Source organism: Heloderma suspectum, chromosome 5 (assembly GCF_057233095.1).
Source record: "Heloderma suspectum isolate Gila_16-S chromosome 5, 16-S_ref, whole genome shotgun sequence".
Taxonomy (NCBI): domain Eukaryota; kingdom Metazoa; phylum Chordata; class Lepidosauria; order Squamata; family Helodermatidae; genus Heloderma; species Heloderma suspectum.
In genome coordinates, this window is record NC_139462.1 from 195,517,536 (window position 1) to 195,536,659 (window position 19,124).

General features: G+C 40.0%; 1 protein-coding gene across 1 annotated transcript in view; it reads right to left on the bottom strand.

Moving 5' to 3' along the window:
* The window catches only part of CFAP69 (cilia and flagella associated protein 69), a 62,974-nt gene that overhangs the window by 3,533 nt on the left and 40,317 nt on the right, over window positions 1–19,124 (bottom strand). The window contains exons 15-22 of the mRNA XM_084858937.1: window positions 17,362–17,480; window positions 12,657–12,738; window positions 10,532–10,724; window positions 4,283–4,420; window positions 3,715–3,791; window positions 2,424–2,621; window positions 1,982–2,068; window positions 972–1,076 (exon numbers count right to left, since the gene is read on the bottom strand). Coding sequence (XP_084715063.1) covers window positions 972–1,076; window positions 1,982–2,068; window positions 2,424–2,621; window positions 3,715–3,791; window positions 4,283–4,420; window positions 10,532–10,724; window positions 12,657–12,738; window positions 17,362–17,480 — 999 coding nt within the window. The remainder of the gene's footprint in view (window positions 1–971; window positions 1,077–1,981; window positions 2,069–2,423; window positions 2,622–3,714; window positions 3,792–4,282; window positions 4,421–10,531; window positions 10,725–12,656; window positions 12,739–17,361; window positions 17,481–19,124) is intronic.

Sequence of the window (19,124 nt, forward strand, 5' to 3'; positions counted from 1 at the left end):
GGCCTGATCAGATTAGGCTTTTAATGTGCTATTGATTTGCCCAGCGTGTGAGATTTTGCGAGCTGTCCACACAACATCGTCATTATTCTGCAGTCACCCTGTGATTTTCCCTTGCTTTGCCCATATTTTTTCACAATGAGGAAAATTTAGTAATGTTTTCTGGTGCACCACAGAACTGCAGAGAACCACTGGTGTGATCCCTGTTTTCAGAACCTTGTGGCATTTCTGTGGGGACGTGGTTATGACGTTTACTGTGATGATTCCGAATGGTCATGTTCGTGTAGCACAATTTCGCTCCCCTTTGTGTCATTTCATTTCTGGTTGGTGTAGTACAAACACAGACATATTTTTAATTTTGATGGCACAGTACTTACACACTTCTGGAGTAACCTCCTTTCGAAAAGGCACATTTGCAAACTTCCGCCATAACAGTTTGCACAATTCCTCCCCCTCATTTTTTTTTTAAAAAGGTGTGCATTCAGGAGAATTAATTCACCTGCATGCATGCCCACAGAGGGAGACAGAAATGGTAGTGGAGGCGTGGGGAAGAGGTGACGGTGGGAGGGAGGAAAGGTAGCCACGCAGACTGGAGATTGCACTACATACTGCTGGTGGGGGCAGGGGCAAGAGGAAAATTCTGGCAGTGTGATAGATACAGTGAAATTCTTCATTTGAAGAAAAAACAGAACAAAATGAGCTGCAGCTGTAAGAAGGCTACCGTGTGATTAGACCCACAGATTAGCAACTTATCTTCAATGCCAATGCATTTATGATTTGTCTGAAAATACTGTGTCGCAATATGAAGTGTGAATACAGTGCTTACTGAATTAGTGAAATACCTGCTGTGTGACAATGTATAACAAAAGTTTGCATGAAGCCATTCTCAGAGTTTTCAACTTTAAATATACATTTGTAAGATTTTATGTTATTTTAATTTGGGTTTAAAATGAGCAACAGAGCATTTTACTTACAGTTGTATTTAGGCCTTTAATATCAGTTGGATGGAATGTAGCATTATATTGTTTTATCTTTGATCTAGAATTTTCAATAGATTTTTCTTGAAGCCTTTTTGCTTTCTATAAGAGTTTCAAAAAGTTATTGCTCAGAGGTGAGAGATACATTGTACCCACATTACACCCACAATTTTTAGCTTCAGTTAATGAGTAGCCTTAGAACACAATCCTGTACAAATCTCTATGGGTTTACTCCCAGGTAAGTGGGCATAGGATTACAGGGTTATGTATAATGATACATATAGGAGTGTTTCTTATAATACTTTTTCTAAGTATTATGATGTAACCCTCCCTGAGCCAAAGTGATAGGAAGTGTTAGAAATTAACTAAGTAAACAAACAACCAAGCCATGTTACATAAAAAAACAAAGAACATGACAAAGCACTTTAAAAAACATGACAAACAACTCCCTCCCTAGGGAACTCCGCCATGCCCCCTCTTTAATGAGCTTCCGCCGTGCATTAAAAACGTGGTTGTTCAGGCAGGCATTTGGGGTGGGTTAGGGTATTTTAGAAAATGTTTTTATTGTAGAATTTTATTGTTTTAAACAATTTTATTATATGTTGTACATCGCCCAGAGTGGCTGGGTGACCAGCCAGATGGGCGATTAATAAATTTAATAATAAAATAAATAAATAAATAAAATGTTGTACATAAAAGCTCCTTCTATGCAAGTGAATAAAACAATTCAACATAGGCCAAAATGTATTGTCTGTGGCAGAAACTGAGGAATTCTTATGAACACATTTTAGAGATTCATTTGGAACCTCCCCAACTTGTGCAAGCCTACCTATTCTCAAAGTGCTTTGTCATGTTCTTTGTTTTTTTATTTATTTATCTTTAAAGTACAAATGATAAAAAAAGAGTTTGATGGCTTTATCCCCAGTAAGCCCCTATATTCAATAGCTTAATGAAATCTGACTTAGATGATATCACCCATAATGCCACTTTCTGACCAACTTTCTTACCTTTAAAGCCTCGTAGTTTGAAGTCCGGGTTAAGAAATTCTCCCAGGACTTACTGACCATTTCCTTTTGCTTATGGAGAGATTGAATCTAGAATGTGAAATAAAATAAGGAGAACAGTCAAACTTCTCCCCACTTACTCTTCAGAAGTATTTGAAGTGGCATAGTTCAGTGTCCAGCTTTGAAATGGAATCTTATTTTATAGATCAGTGGAGGGAGAAGTTCACAGAACAGGTGGTGGCTGCACTGTAGGCACCACTGCTGATGCACCTCACACCATGTTTGCAAAGTGGAGTAGGTGTTCTGAGTACAGACTCCACAGGAGACAGCATATATAACTTTTCAGCTTTTAAAGAAAAAATAATTCTTATCAATGTATGTAACCACCAAAGGAATGTATTTCTAAATGCATGGTTCTCTCTCACAAACTTGTTCCTTTGCTTACCTTGGCATAACTTTTTTCTTCCTCCTGAAGTTCCTGGTAGTGCTGACTTTCTAGCATTTCAGTTTGGAGGGAAACAACCATCTTCCCAACATTTTCAAATGCTTCAGTAATAACTTGCAATGCTTCCTGGTCAGGAGTGACTGGTCTGAATTGTTCTTTTTTAAGTTCTGCACACACTTCACCCCAGATTTCACCAACCTTTATAAATAATGGATAAATGAGAGGTTTTTAAAAAGAGAATTACTTATTTGTATCTTACATACAAATTCTCCAGAAAATAAACTCAAAAGGACAGCTATCCTAGTATTAGTGCACAAAGTTTGTTTTGGCAGCGTTATGAATCTTGGACAGCAGAACTGACAATTCATTAAAGAAGGTGAATGCCACTGCAATTGCAATAGCTATAGGGCCATGGTCTAGAGCAGGGGTAGGCAACCTAAAGCCCTCCAGATGTTTTGGACTACAACTCATGTCAGCCCCAGCCAGCATGGCTGATAGTAAAAGATTATGGGAGATGTAGTCCAAGACATCTACGGAGCACTGGATTGCCAATCCCTGGTGTAGAGTGATGAAGAAAGGAATGCTTACTCGTTGTAGCTGTGAATTGGAAAATGAAGTCCTGAGAATTGTGTCAGAGTAGGCAATTCCTTTAACTAGACGAACTTCTGTGGGTCGAGGCTGGACAGCCATTTGTCAGGGATGCTCTGATTTGGATTCCTGCATTGAGCAGGGGGTTGGACTCGATGGCCTTGTAGGCCCCTTCCAACCCTACTATTCTATGAATCTATGACTAGAATACCGTGAATTTTGAACTTCATGCCCACTCTTCCTCATGACCTAAAATTTCTTCATTTTTGTGTATAGGCTGCCTAAGAAAATTATCTAATAGACATGGTAAATTTGTTCTAGATTACACTGGTAATGACGATACTATGATCCTACTTCCAAAGGACACAGGCCAGGTGAATGCTATTCTTAATTCTCTTCTAAATTTCTATCTTTATACTATTTAGGGTGCAATCCTATTTAGATAGTAAAAAGCCCTACAACTCCTAGCATTCCCCATCCAGCCATGCTGAGAGATGTAGGTCTTTTTTCTGAAACATGCATAGGATTGCACACTTAAGGCATGAACAAAAAATGTTTATGAAGAGTTTTGAATTTTGAATTCTAATAACCTGTCCGGCATTATGGCTATGAGTAAATAAACATGCATAACTGCACATTCTTAGTTCTACTAGTTCCAATAAATGGAACTGTAAATAAAAACCACATTTTGAACAATACTTACCTTAAAGTCAAGATATCTACGTATGATAGCAAGTGTAACAAAATCCTTCGCAGAGAGGCCAGGCAAATTTTCAAAGCCTAAAGCAAGGCATCAATGATTACCTTTAGATTCTAAAGTTTATAGAAATCTTAATCCTATATTAAGATTTACATTGTCACAAGGCAATTTTAAAATGCACATGATAGCAAAACTAAGTGATCCCACCGAAGCACTGGCAGCTCCTTGCTTAAATGTCCTTAATAGTTGGGTTGGCAAGGAGAAATAGGCCTTTCCTTTCCTATTACACCAGTGGCAGAAGAAGATGTACTCGAGAAACCTCTCTTTACATACAAATTAAAAGTGCAGAAGCACCCCTCAAGACCAACTGTTAGCAACCCTCTCCAAAAATGTAAGTAGCACTAGGTCTATTATATACTTTCTTGTAACTCTGTTCTTTTATTCTTCTGTTTATACAGTCTGGCTTTGATTATATAACAGCAGTTCTTTTACTCTTATATACCTACCTTCATAAGCTAGTGTATATGGAGGGGCTATTATAAAAAGCAGAAAATAAGTTCATCGTCTTTACCTAGTTTGCATATTACACAATAAATCTTTGCTCTCATGTTTTCAGCAACATCCATGACAGCAATAGTGGGACAACTGGCAGGCATTGGAATCACTTCTTGTTTTCTTTGGAACTGGCCAACTAATGGCTTCTTTGTATCTGCAGCATAAAAAACAAATGCAAAATGTTAGGTTCCAACAATCATCAGAAATTCAGCATTGTATTTATTGGGACTAACAGATAAACACGTAAAAGAGAAGGGGGGGAACCCTCTTTCTCTACATGACAACAGCTGCAAGATTACTGTATGCACAAAAGTGGAAGAACGAAACAATACCAACTGTGAGCGAGCGGATCATGCAAATGATGGAGCTGGCAGAGATGGCAAAACTTACTATTATAATTAAAGAAGGATCAACAACTAAATTTATGTTAGATTGGAAACCTTTTATAGAATTTGTACAAGAAATAGAGAAAAATGATATCTATATATGTGGATTTTGAACTTTGAGATGGTTAATTCTCTTTTGTTGTTGTTGTTAAAATTAGGAAATGAGAGAATGTGAACTCAATGTATGATATACAACTAAGATAAGAACTAGAGAATAATAAGCATTTGTTGTGTAAGGAGAGCCAAAGGTAGATATCTTACAATCTTAAGAGATATTTTAGTGTATGTATATTGTGTGTTTATGTTGTTGTTGTGTTGTTTTTCTTTTTTTTAAAAAAATAAAAATTATTATATAAAAAAAAGAAAAAAGAAATTCAGCATTGTAATGCTTTTACTGAAATACAATACATGGTTATATGCCAGTTAGCTATTATATATTGAAATATATGGAGGCATTAGATATAACCATTAATATTTATGATGGATCTGGGCCTATGTTGATTAGGATGATTAACAACTTGTCTATCAGTGCAATCCTATGGGTGAGGAGACCAAACAACAGAGTGCTCCAATCTCAGAGGCTCTGTTCAATCCAGAGCCCTGCTGGGTTCTTGCCAGCAGAGCAGGAGGAACAGCAGAGGCATTTTTGCCTATCCATTCTCCAAAAAAGGAATTTTTACTAGGCGGGCCTCAGAGACCATCCTTGGCCAATCCCTCCCTGCCCACTGGCATGCCCCTGAAACACCTCCCCTCGAAGAGATCAGAGTTCCAACCTAGTAGAAGGAGCCACTGCGGAAGCCTCTGAGTTAAATGGGTGGAGCCATAAAAGGGGTGTCAGGGATGAGTCTAAGCCAGGGGCGTTGCTAGGTTCTTAAAAGATGTGGGGCACAGGCCCATAACACAAATTTGCATATATAAAATATATCCAAGGCTAAAGGCACCTGTGTGTGTATAGATTACATACATACATAAGAAGTGTGCACCGACCCACTTCACTTCAACTCAGACCCCAATTCAGCATTTTTGAAAACATCCTGCTTCTGCTTGGGCCAGTTTGTAGTCGGACCACTTCAGCTCAGCACCACATTTGAGTCAAGGTTTGGAAAAATGTGTCTTTATGCTTCCTGTTGACTACCATGGGAAATTAGAAAAAAAAACTTTTTTTCTCTTGGTCAGAACTGGATGATAATTTCAGGCATCGTAGCCCCTGAGAAGGGAATTACACCTGCCCAATGTCAGAAAAATAGGTGCAGGGTTTATATTTTGATTTTCTTTTAAAGGTAACTGCTAATAACATTTTTATTCCTTGGAAGAATTGGATAAAAATTTCAGGATTCATTGCCCCATCAGAGGAGATCCTATCTGTTACTTTCAGAATGATACCCAGAAGGGTTTTTGTGTAAGGGCCTTGACATTTTGAGGTCTCCAAAAGAGGACATACTTATCTCCCTGTTTTCCTTGTGGACTATTGTTCTTAAAAGTACAGACAGCCTAGAATTGTCCCTAAGTAAGAAACCAGCAAAGTTTCAGAAGGATAGGTGCAGCAGTTCATGTGGAAGAGGAGTTCTCCAATTAGGAGGAGGCAGTGATTTGCTTTCCCTTCCCTTCACCCCTTCCCCAATAGTTTTTGGGTAAATTTGTATGAAAATGCACAGGTCATTAGAGATGTCCCCCAGGCAAGAAACCTGCAGAGTTTCTGAAGGATATACATGCATGCAAATTTAGAATGACTAGAATTTATTTACATTTCTCCAATGTTAGCAGCAGGGGAACATGGGTGGGAAGGTGCTATTGTACTCATGTCCTGCTTGTGGGTTTCCTATGGGCATCTCGTTGGCCACTGTGTGAACAGAATGCTGGACTAGGTGGACCTTGGTCTGATGCAGCACGGCTCTTATGTTCTTAAACATACAGTGCCTCTGAGCATATGCAGAATGCTTTTCTTTCACCACTGAGCACTTACATTCTCCCCTACCAATTCTATTCCCCTCCATGTAACCACCCCTCCTCATCCTACCATCCTCCAGCAGCTCTTCATAAAAACATGTTTTGTTCTGTGCAACTTTCCTCTACCTCCTCCTTGTTATGCACAAGCTCTTGTTGTATCTTTCTCCTCGTAACTTCATTTGTGCCAAGACGTTACCAGGATTCAGCCAATGAGTCTGTTTTCAAAACTAGGGCTAAGTTACGGAGAAACTCTGAACATGTACTAAGTGCCTTTCCCTCACCACTGAAGCTAGAGTTCATGAAAAATTAAAAACCACAAATTTATTTTATTTATTTATTGAAAACATTTGTATTCTGCTCTATATCATTAAGATCTCAGGGTGGTGTACAGATAAAATCAATTTAAAAAGCGTAAAACAATAAATAATTGAAATAACTAAAATATATATTAAATCATTAAGCTAGCTAATACAATTTAAAATCTAAAACAATAAAACAGTTATAAAAATAACTGTAACAATAAAAAATGACAAAACATCCCTAGGACTGAGCTGAAAGGGTAGTCAATTCATTAGATGGAATTGGGTAGGCACTGTATTAAGCCTGCAGTACCATGCTTACAACTCAGGACTTATTTTTGAGTAAACATGCAGAAAATCAGGGTACAAACCTGTGCTGGAATCCTATGCACACTTTCCTGAGGGTAAGCCTCATTAAACATAACGGGGCTTCTGAGTAGGCATAGACAGGACTGTATAAATGAGCAGTATTTATGTCCCCTCCACTTTAAAAACAAACCAAAACCTCCTATTTTTATTAAAGTTTTCTGTTCATAGGAACATAGGAAGCTGCCTTGTACTGAGTCAGGCCCTGGGTCCATCTAGCCCAGAATTGTTGACAATGACTGGCAGCAGCAGCTCTCCAGTTTCAGGCAGGATTCTTTCCTAGCCTTACCTGGAGATGCTGGGGATTGAACCCGAGACCTTCTGCATGCCAAGCATGTGCTCTACCACTGAGCTCCAGCCCTTCCTATTGCTGGATAATGGCAACTGACAAACAAAACAGCCCCAGATTTGTTTCTCAGCAACCATGTGAACCCACTCTTCTCAAAGACTTGAGCGAGGAGGAGGAGAAAAACCAACCCTCTTGTCTATCTGTATAAAGTCAAATACAGTTCAGAACTTCTCTTGCCCACCAAAAAGAATTCTCTTTAAGTATTTCCCAGGATATGCTCTGGGTGGAATAAAGGAGAGAAAGGAAGAACAGGATAGGGGAGAGAAGAAGAATGGTGATTGGAAATGCGCGGGGTGGTGGTAGAGAGAGTTCCCTAAGCCAAGTGGCTCCTTTCAGAGAGGTAGTACTTCTCAGAGAGGTAGTACTTGGCTCAGCCAAGATAGCCACTCTTGGAAGCCATCGTAGGAGGGAGCTTCCCTAAGGGAAGGGCATCACTGTGAAGCAAGTCTGGCTGTGAGAGGTTCATGCCCAAACTGTCAGCACCTCTATTAGGGATCGCAGATTTGTGGTTTAAAGGCCTGAGACGGTCTGAGAGCTTTCCTAGAATCTGCATTTATAAAGAGGCCAGTCTCTGGCAAAATAAATTAGCGATGGACTGAAGCTTGTCTCCATGTGGGGTTGATCGCAATGTGGGAAGGATGATCCAAATCTGACAGGGGGCTCCATCATCAGAAAACCACTCCGAGGTTGAAGTTCTGACTAACACCTCTGATGGGGGTTCTGGACAATCATATGGCCCCTGGGACGCTGTCTAGGGACCACAGGATTGCTCTGTAAGTCAAGCATTTTTTAAAAAGTACAAAATTTCTTTTGAGAGAAGGCTTGGAGCAGGCTATAAAACACTCAAAAAACTTTCCACAATTCTTAATAGTTATAGCCAAAGAGCTGCAATTGTTAGTAACCACTGGTTTTCCGACTATTGGATCACTATTGTGATCTAGTATTTATCTATTTTTCAGTGTATATTCCATCAACTGCTCCAAACAGCAATTCTCATGTTTTTCAATAAAGCTAGAGTTTTTTTCTTAATCAAATTACTTACTGGCCCAGTTTGCACAACATGGCTGGCTCATTGTGGGTTATTTTACCCACAAAGAGCCATGGAATGTGTTGGGTGTGCGCAGCTGCCATTTTGAATATGCAACCCCTGATTGGGGTGATCAGGGGTTGCACCATATCGTGTGAAACTGGCCATTGCGGGTTATTCAAGGGTAAAACAACATTAACATAACCCGTGGCTTAGTGGTTAAGACGCTGAACTGCAGACTGGAAGGTCGGCAGGTCAGCAGTTCGAGACCTGAGTGCTGCGTGACGGAGTGAGCTCCCGTCTTTGGTCCCAGCACCTGCCAACCTATCAGTTCGAAAGCAAGAAATTGCAAGTAGATAAATAGGTACCACCTCGGCGGGAAAGGTAACAGCATTCCGTGCACCTGGGTGTTCAGTCATGCCGGCCACATGACCATGGAAGCGTCTTCGGACAGCGCTGGCTCTTCGGCTTAGAAACGGGGATGAGCACCGCACCCTAGAGTCGGACACGACTGGTTGGGGACACCTTTACCTTTTTACTACTACTTGAGGGTTATGAGGATTTGTTGTACAAACCAGGTCAATGACAATGTTGATTACTTTTTTAATTTGTGAAGCATGCTGAGGGCTCTCTCAACTGAATGGTGGGGTAGAAATTTAACATCTTTAATTTGCTTGGAGAATGAGAACAGAATGCTGCACAGGAAATAATGTTTCATATATGGTGATGAACTCTGCACATTATTTCACAGTTTTGTCCATAAAATATGTTATTTTCTGGGAAACTGATAATGTTTATGGGAAACAAATTCAATTTTGAAATAAGATGCATATACAGTGGAGTTGAACAAAACTGATATAACAAGCAGAGCTGCCTCAATGAAGAAATACAGAGAATAATGGATGCACTTTTGCAGTTGGTGAAACAAATGCCATCTAGTGGTAAAACTAATAACAAAATCAAGTCTATTCTCATCCACGTCTTACACTATAGTTCAGGAAGGGCTCTACCACATAATTTTGCTGAACATGCAGCTTGGCGCTCTCTGCATAATTGTAAGCAATGTTAAAGATGAACTCTGTGCTTTCTGTTCTTTGCTGGATTGCTTCCTTGGGAGGATATAATGTATATTTCATTTAGTACCTTCGTACATTGTCCCTTTATTGCTTTCATTCAGAGAGTAGGCCACTGGAACAATGCCAATAGGGAGAACACATTTCATGATGAATAGTCCTACAACATGAAAAATTAGATGGGAAGGATACCTAAACTAATTTCAGGTTATTACCATCTTCATCGCAGACTAATTCTCAGTAGCTTTATTCCAGGTTTATAGGCAGAAATTTAAGGCCCCTGCTTTATATCGTTATAATTTTTAAAAATTATATTTTTATATAAAATATATAAATACACACACACACAATTTTTAAAAAGACATTGGTGTGCTTCCATGAGCCATGGTTTTATCTTGTCATGGTTAGAATAAACCACAATTCCCAAATGCAGACATAACAGGAATTGTGGTTAGTCATAAAGCAGAAGTTGAAGCTTTCATGGTACTCCTCATGTGTGTAAAAGAGGAGAGGAGGTCCATGAGACCTGAGGCTTGTGCAGAGTCACTTTTGTAATGGGAAGCAATGGTTTCCTGTTTTGTTTGAACTGGGCCTTTGTCTCTCCCATTCTTTGTGGCCAACATACCTATATTTCTTCAAATACATAACTGTGAACGCAGAAACATCAATGCAAGATTAATAACTGCTAGTGTTTACTTATCTTTGAAATAATCTGGTTGTCTTAAAACTTTCCTTATTGTTTTAATTTACAAGTATGAAAATATAAAATACTCTAATACTCTAAACTAATACTCTAGAATAACTTAACTAATACTTACCAACAATCCTCCCAACTCTGTCATGTTTCACTCCCATCTCCTCCTCTTCTTGTCTCCACAAACTTATTAATAAATTAGCTGCTGTTTGGTCTTTTTTCCCTCGCCAGGCATTGATATGAGAAGCAGTTTTAGGGTTGTCACAAAATTCAACTAATATTCCAAGAATTAGATTGCATACATTCTTTTGATTTAACTTTGCAGAAGAAAAACAAGGACAGAATTGTGAACACAATTCCTTAGGAAATTCTATCTTTATGATGATTTTAAGAAAAAATGTGAAGGCTAGCACCCTTATCTAGTGGCCCAATATGTACAGAGAGATTAAAATGCACTGATGGACCTCCCCCCTTCATATCAACACCAGTGAATATTTTGTATGGACAGGGGTTGCACACATGGTGAATTAGGAAGCTCTTTGTAACATGGAGTTACATACGCTAGAGCCCCATAGAGCTTTGAACTGCAGATAAAATGTTTAACATTGGCTACCTATTTCTAGTAAAAATTTTATGGATAAATGAAGCACATATTTTAGAAGGTTAGGTAGAGTTTACTGATGGGTTCAATGGGCAGTATCCAACATTGCTGCTCGGCTTACACAATTCATGTAGTGCTAGTGTACATGACTTCCAGCGCTATGCCAATAGCATAAACTGGTGCAATAGGTTTCCATGGAAAACCTGTCACGTGAGCTTCTGCTATTGGTGTAGCGCTACAGCTCGCTTATGTTAGCGCTACGTTCATTACATAAGTGGAGTAGCAGTGTTGGATACTGTCCATAGTATTGCAATTAACAGAAAAATACTTGAACAATAACAGTTCATGTTGCATGATATAATGGTGTTTGTTTTCTCTAATTGTGGGGACATGACATTTTGCATGAAATCTGATATGAGGTGCAGAATTTAAATTCTTGAGAATCTTGGTCTCCATTTTAAATAAAATAAGTGAAATATAAATTTCTGACTTTCAACATGTTTGAAAATGTGCAGGCAGTCTCAGCAAAAGTTCTTTGCTCTGATTCTGTACTCCACATTTTGTTCATACTTGTTCCTGCTTCATAGCAAACATGTTCTCCTGCCTGTATAGTCCTACAATTTAGAATTCTTCTTTTTCTTTTCTGTAACTACAGTGTCTAGTATATTGTAGACAATTTATTAGTATTGAATGGTGGTTCATTTACATTTCTTTCACTTCATTCCAACACACTCCCTTTCTAAAGAGTTCAAAGTCCTCTGAAACCTCAACTGTAAGACTCAGAATAAAGTATGCAAATTGTAAGTGTTCATGGAAACTATGAACATTTGGATAAATACTACTGTTTTGCATAATTTCAGGGCATGTTTTTCTTGGAGCAGATTTACAGTTTCTATGATATGTCATTTAGATTATTCTGATAAGAGTACAAAAATACTAGAATGTTTTGCAATTTGCCATTCCTTTTTATGAAATGTGCCTCCTTGGGTAGCAACAACCGGGTTGTTGTGCATACACAGAGAAGGCTTTTTTGTATATGTTTTCTGTAGGATAAAAGTGTGCATTTCCCATTAGTGTACAGTCTTCATGATGCTTCTTAAGGTGCCACCTTTGTTTCAGGGATATTGCATTTTCAGAACAAAGAATCATATTTTACAGATGGGAAAATTGGAGATGTCTCTCTCAGCGCATTTGTAGCCTTTGTAATTGCAGCGCAGACTGTGGTTGTACAAGTGTCATAGGTACATAATGGCTATTGCTTGTGATATCATTTCTGACAGGGAGAAATGCAATAACAGATACATAATTGAAACGTGGTACCATTTCCATTCTAGCTAGTCACTGTAAGAATTACTATTTAACTTTAGAAGGGAACTATTTAACTAAGGAGGGAAGAGGAAAACAAGGAAACTTGGGTACCAAGTTTCCTTGTTTTTCTCTTCCCTCCTTCTCCCTTTTTCCTTGTGTCATGTCTTTTAGACTGTAAGCCCGACGGCAGAGAGTGTCTTTTTACTGACTCTATGTAAGCTGCACTGAGAGCCATTTCAGCTCAAGAGCAGGATAACAATTATTTCAATAAGCAAGCAAACACCTTGGGAAGAATCAATGTATAATGTAGTATAGTTGGTATTCTAATAATATTACCCACCACGAGCAAATCCAGGAGAGTGAAGAGTCCTTCTCTTTCAAGAAAATAGTCCTCTAAAATGGTACAGCCCATGACACAGCACCTTAAATGAAAATAATTTCAATGCATAGAATCTCTTTTCAGCCAGCAGTCAGAAAACATGCAGGATTTATACGAACACATTGCAAAAGAGAAAAAAACCTTTCCAATTTCATTACTTGTACACAACATACCCGGAACCTTTCTGCTACATTTTGGAGACCACATCCTGGGGTACTATGTGGTTCTATTTTTAAAACATTTCTTGTTTTATATAATACTTATTTGGAGAAGCTTCTTATTTTAAATACTATTCAGAACAATGTAGTTAGGAACTAGTTTGGATGATATTAAGTTACCACAGCCTGATTTGGCAAACACTTGACCTCAGAATTTCAATTCTCTTTTCTTCTCCTTTACTAATAAAAGTATCCCATGCTCAAAATATTGTTATCTAGTGATGATATAAACTGCATGTTGGAGGACCATTTCCTAACAAGGGAAAGTCAGCATCATCAAATGAAGGAACATGCATGCTGGCCACAGGGCAGAGGGATGTGATCACCTCTGAAAGGACAGCAAATTGTTAGTTATTTGATTTATTATTATTATTGTATTTTTACTACAAGGGAGGGAGGAAAGCACTTGTGGGATTTTCTGCCTCAGGTGGCAAAATAACCTAACTGGCCTTGGGTGCTATACGTCTTGACTTGGGGAGAGAGGCGCCATTTGCTATTCCACCTTAGGTAACAAAATATCTTGGGCCAGCCCTGGCTGATGTAGTATAGTGTTGTCTAGCCAGCGGCCAGTGTGGTGTAGTGGCTAGAGTGTTGGACTGGGAGTCGGGAGATCCGGGTTCTAGCCCCCACTCGTCCATGGAAGCTCACTGGGTGACACTGGGCCAGTCACAGACTCTCAGCCCAAACCACCTCACAGGGTTGTTGTTGTGAGAATAAAATGGAGGAGGACTATGTACGCCACCTTGGGTTCCTTAAGGAGGAAAAAAGGCGGGATATAAACGTAATAAACAAACAAACAAACTTTGGAATAGAACTACATTCATTTTATTGCAAAGACCTCCGTATGACTTTTGTAAAACACTGAAGCAGAACACTTCTTGGCTGCAAACCAAAAAAAAATCGAGTCACTTTCTAGTTGCCAAATCTGCCTGCCTAAGTATTGGTAATTGTTAGTAGGTCAGTTAATGTGAAACTTATATTATGCCAGCTGCATTGTTTGCCACTGTGTTTCTGAGCCCAATTTAAAGTGCTGTTTTTCACCTTTAAAGTCTTAAAGGGTTTTGGGCTGGGTTATTTGAAGAACTGTCATCACCCATTTCAGTAATGGAGCCCTTTCTCGTTTGCCTGCCTCTGAAATCAGTCAGGTGAGTGGGTATGAGGGAAAGGTCCTTTTCTGCAGTGGCCCCACATTTCTGGGATGCATTACCCATCAAGCCCCACCACTATAGGCCATTAAGAAAGCACTCATTTATTTTCCATGTCCTTCTCTTGAATCGTGTTTTTTTACAGCACTGCTGGTTTTGACTGCAATGTTTTCTTGGTTTTAGTATTTCTCAGGTTGTATGTCTGTTTTATTACTGACACCGGCTTTTAATTCTGATGTTTATTACTGAATTGTTTTTAACTTGCGAGTCAGCTTGAGAAAGTTGCAACGTAAAATATTTTAAATAAATCAAATTTAAAATGTTGCCATGGGTATATGTTTTCCCTTTTTTCATGATATGGGTATTACATCCTGTATTGGGAAAAGCAATGCAAGCAAGCCTGTGGGAACATTTGTCCTTCACTGATATTGAAATGGCCTATGTGCTTATGTGATCCAAGCCACAACAGCATATCTAGTAGAAGCCTGGTGGCTAAAAACAGATGGGAGACTTTTAAATATACACTCCTTTGCAGATTGACTCCAATACAGTCGAAGAAGAAATGAACTTATTTACAATGGCCATTCATAAAACGGTGATAATGCAAGAAAATCAGCTCACCATTGCAAGGCCAACATATGTAGGCCTGGTTTGCACATAGCACGCACCCATGGTTTATTTAGCTCATGGTTTGTTCCCCTATCCAGAATTTGCCTGGCAGATGATCGAACAAACCACACTTTATTTTCTCAATCCCTGACTGTTTCCCTCCTCCTTCTCCTGTTCCTTCCCTGTATCCCAAATGTCTTCCTAGCACCATAGTACTTACATGTAGAATGGCTGTGTGTGTTTTTTTTTAAAAAAAACAACGTTCTTGCCTGTCGCCTAGGTAACCTGGCAAAACAACACAGTTTTGCATTCACATGTAATGACAACCCATGGGTTAAACAACTCCCTGCATAGCAAGCCATGGTTCTCTTTCTGGGTTGTTTGTGGTTAGCAAATTGATAGCACGGCCATGTTTACACATCATGACAGCCCAGAATTCAAGAACCCATACCATGGGTTAGCGGCATGTGCGAACCAGGCTGTAGTGTGATTTTTAAATATCCCTTTGTCTGTCCCTATTCAAGCCTCTGGCGTGGGCTGGTCCATGAAGTCACGAAGAGTCGGAAGCGACTGAACGAATAAACAACAAATTCAAGCCACAGGAGATAGACTTGAACCTCTTGATGAACTGTATGTAGTTCAGAACCTTATGCATTTGCTTCTGCACAGAAGTGTGAGATTATTTAACATGCTGCTCAATAAAATTTAAAAATAAACTGCCTTTGTACCTTGATATAACCATTTTTGATCCCATTTCTGTTTAGTGGGATACTCTTCAACAGGTACAGCTGTTTTCTCAAAGAGAAATAATCCACTGTAGTAAGCAATGTATCATTATCACTGTCTGTATTGTAAACCCCTCTGACCTCACAGTTTACAATTCCAAGCCCACCCGCAAAACATGTGTGTATTTATACTTATAACTCAAGATAACTCTTCTTACACCTGAAGAGGCCTATGGTCCACAAAAGTGTATACCATAAATGTCTTCATTTTTAAGGTGCCAGAGAAGACTCTGTTCTAACTGTACTTTTCTCCTCCCCAAGGTGAATTTCTGCAGTTGCCTCAGAATGGAGACACATGAAGAACCTGGTCAATACATGCACAAGTGCTCAGACTACCAAGATTTCTGAACTTTACCTGGCATGTGATGGCTGAACAAGGGTTGAACCCACTCTATGGGTTCTATTGTGGAATGTCTATATTGGAAAAATGGTTATGTGCACCCAGTATGAGTCTTCAAGAAAAAATGGAAATTCATAAGCTGTAAGTCATCTAGGGTGATAATCAGTCATGTGAACCCATCCACATAATAGGGTTGAGACTATTTTTGAGCAACAGGAGATTAATGTGTTGGTGGAAGTTTAAAAATAGATAAACCATGTTTTTATGTTCTTAATAATATTTTTTTCAAGTTTATGATTGATTTGTCAGAGCAGATAGTTTAAAAAATCTATAAAGAAGAAGAAGGAAAACAAACACATTGCCACCACCATTAAATGAAGAGAAGAAAGTAGTAATGGTCAAGTTGTTACCATTTCAAACACAAAGAGACAAAGTTTATTTAGACAGCAGGGGTCTCCAACATGGCATCCACAGGCACCACTGCACCCTCAAGGCCAGACTGAGGTGCCTGCCAAGGTATTTTCCCCCTCTGTGAGTGAACAGAGTGATTCCTCCATTCACTTGCATTGGGGGGGGATTCTCCTTGTCAAAAATGGTTGGGGGCGGTGTGAAGTCCACCCCTCACCAAGGACTCTTAGGGCAACAGGATCCTTGGCAGGGAGTGATCTTTGCCTCCCCTCAAGATGATTTTGGCAGGGGCCTTTTCCCATCCTTATTAAAGGCAATGGTGTGATTGGCCATTGGCTTTAATAGGGATGGAAAAAAGCTCCCTACTGAAAAACAGCTGGAGCAGGGGTGAAGTCCACCCCCCACCAAGGACCCTTGGGGGAACAGGGCCTTTGGAGGTGGCGAGTGTGTGTGTTTGACCTATGCCTCCCCACCAGTTGATTTTCGGCAGGGGGGCTTTTTCTCACTCCATGCAAATGAATGGAGAAATTGCTCCACTCACTTGCTTGAGGATGGTAAGAGAGAGGGAAAAAGACAGAGGACCAGAGAGAATGAGAGAGAGAGAGAGAGAGAGAGGAGCCAGAATGAAAGAGAGAGAGAAAGAATCAAGAGAGATGAAGGAAGGAAGGAGGGAGGGAGGAAGTAAAATAAAAAAAGAGCCAGAGAGAGGAATCAGAGAGATGGATGGAAGGAAGGAGGAGCCAGATACACAGAAAGAAGGGTGGAAGGAAGGAAGGAAGGAAGGAAGGAAGGAAAGAGGAGCCAGAGAGAGAGAGAAAAGGAAAGACAGAAAAGAGCCAGAGTGAGTAGCACACACAGGGTGTGCATTCATTCATACACACATACAAACACAGACATGGGAGCACGCCCAACATTTTTTTGTGATTGGCTCTGCATCCAGTACAGCAGCTAATTTGTGGTGGCTCCCGGGGCACTTTTTCAAAATGCCAAATGTGCCCATAGGTCCAAAAATGTTAGCGACCCCCAGAGTACTGCAATGTGAAATGTAAAAGTCACTGGTTAAGAACCATCATCTAGTGACATACTGGATTCATATTACTCTTGACCTGTTCAAAATCCTCTTTTACAGAAAGTTGAATTTTTCAAAATAACAGTATTTACCATAAGCAGTCCAGAGCACTAAAAAGGAGACGATTATGACCCAATCCACTGTAGAATTTATTTGCATTCATTTTCATAAATGGAATAAGCGTATCCACTCCTTCCCATCCAAAGAGTTCCTGTTTGATGTATCAGTTAAAACCACATTATTCTAGAAGAACTACACATAGTATAAATAATAATGTCAATCACACTTTACAATACTTATCACTGTCACATTCATTGCCTCTTGGGGGATCTCTACATTACAAGTTTATCGCGTGTTCACGGTTGCTCACACACTGAATTGTGTGGGTCCATTACACGTCGTCGTCGTTGTCCAGTCATTATTCCACTAGTTCCCCCCACCTATCCCGTGTTTTCCTCAAACAGGAAAAGGAAGGGGTTATTTTTTCCAGCCCACGGAACAGGAGTGGCATGACCTCCACATGAAATTCTCCCATAGCGGAAGAAACCACTCTTCTGCCTGCTGTGGGCGTTTGTTTTCGGTTGTTGGGGGTGCAGTCAGGATGAGGAAGGCATTGAGGATGGGAGCGGGGTTGCATGGAAGGAGACCCGAGCAGATTTGACAGGTTTGAGGGCAAGAATCACCTGCCGATTGCATCCCCTGCCTCTGCATTTCTCAGTCAGAGGGAGAAAAGGGTAAAATGCCTTCCTGCAACGAAGGGAGACTCATCTGATCCCCCACCCCACCAAGCTCAGAAGCAACGTCCTCTGTTGTTTCAAAGCACCCTGTTAAATTCAATGGGGCTTACTCCCAAGTAAGTGTGCTGAGTGCTGCAGACTTACAGGGTGATCTTACATCTACTCAGAAGTAAGCCCCATTGAGTTCAATCCCAAGTAAGTGCCCATGATTGGGGCCGAGAGAAAAGAGTACAGCAGAAGTTAAGCTACCAGGAGAAGGAGGGGGGAAGGGGAGGGGGGAAGGGAGTGAATGTAAAGGCAGTCAGTTGTGATCCTGCATTTAAAACAGAAGCAGAAAACCCCGTTTTAAATGCAGGATTTTAGGCTGGTGTAGAAATGCCCTTGGTCTCAGAGCCAAGCTATCTGTTAACACTTATCACATGAAAAGCAGTCCAGCTCTGCCAGTTCAGAATCCTGATGGACATTTTCAAACTCTATAAAGTCAAGGAAAGCTGTAGAGGCTTGAAGCTAGGGATCTTGGAGAAATCTGCAAAGAATTCAAATGAGTTCGGATTGCTATGGGCATTTCTACACCAGCCTAAAATCCTGCATTTAAAATGGGACTTTCTGCTTCCATTTTAAATGCAGGATTACCACTGACTCCCTTTACATGCGCTTCCTCACCCGCTCACCCGCTTCTCCCTGTATCTGAGTCTTCCATTATCTTTCATTGATCTCGCTCCTCTTTTTGCCACTTTAACTCTTTTGATGGAGGAAACTGAAGTGGAACACAACAGGGTAATTTGATAGCTCATTATATGCTATCTATTTAAAAATGGAACAAAGGGCATTTAGTGCAGGAGGGTCACGGCGTCATGTAAAGAACCCACAAACATACGTGAAGGAGCAATCTCAATTGCAGGTTAAAAGCTCCGTGTGATGAAGCCCTATGAATCTGACCTATGCCTCCCCACCAGATTCCACAACAGACCAGCGTTTTCTGAGTCATGCAGATTCCATGGACTTATGGACCTTAAAAAAAAAAAACCTGGGGTGGATTTGCACAAGTGCGCACTTGCACAAGTGTGCACTAGCAAACAGGAATGAAATTTTCATACATCACTAAACAAAAAAAAATC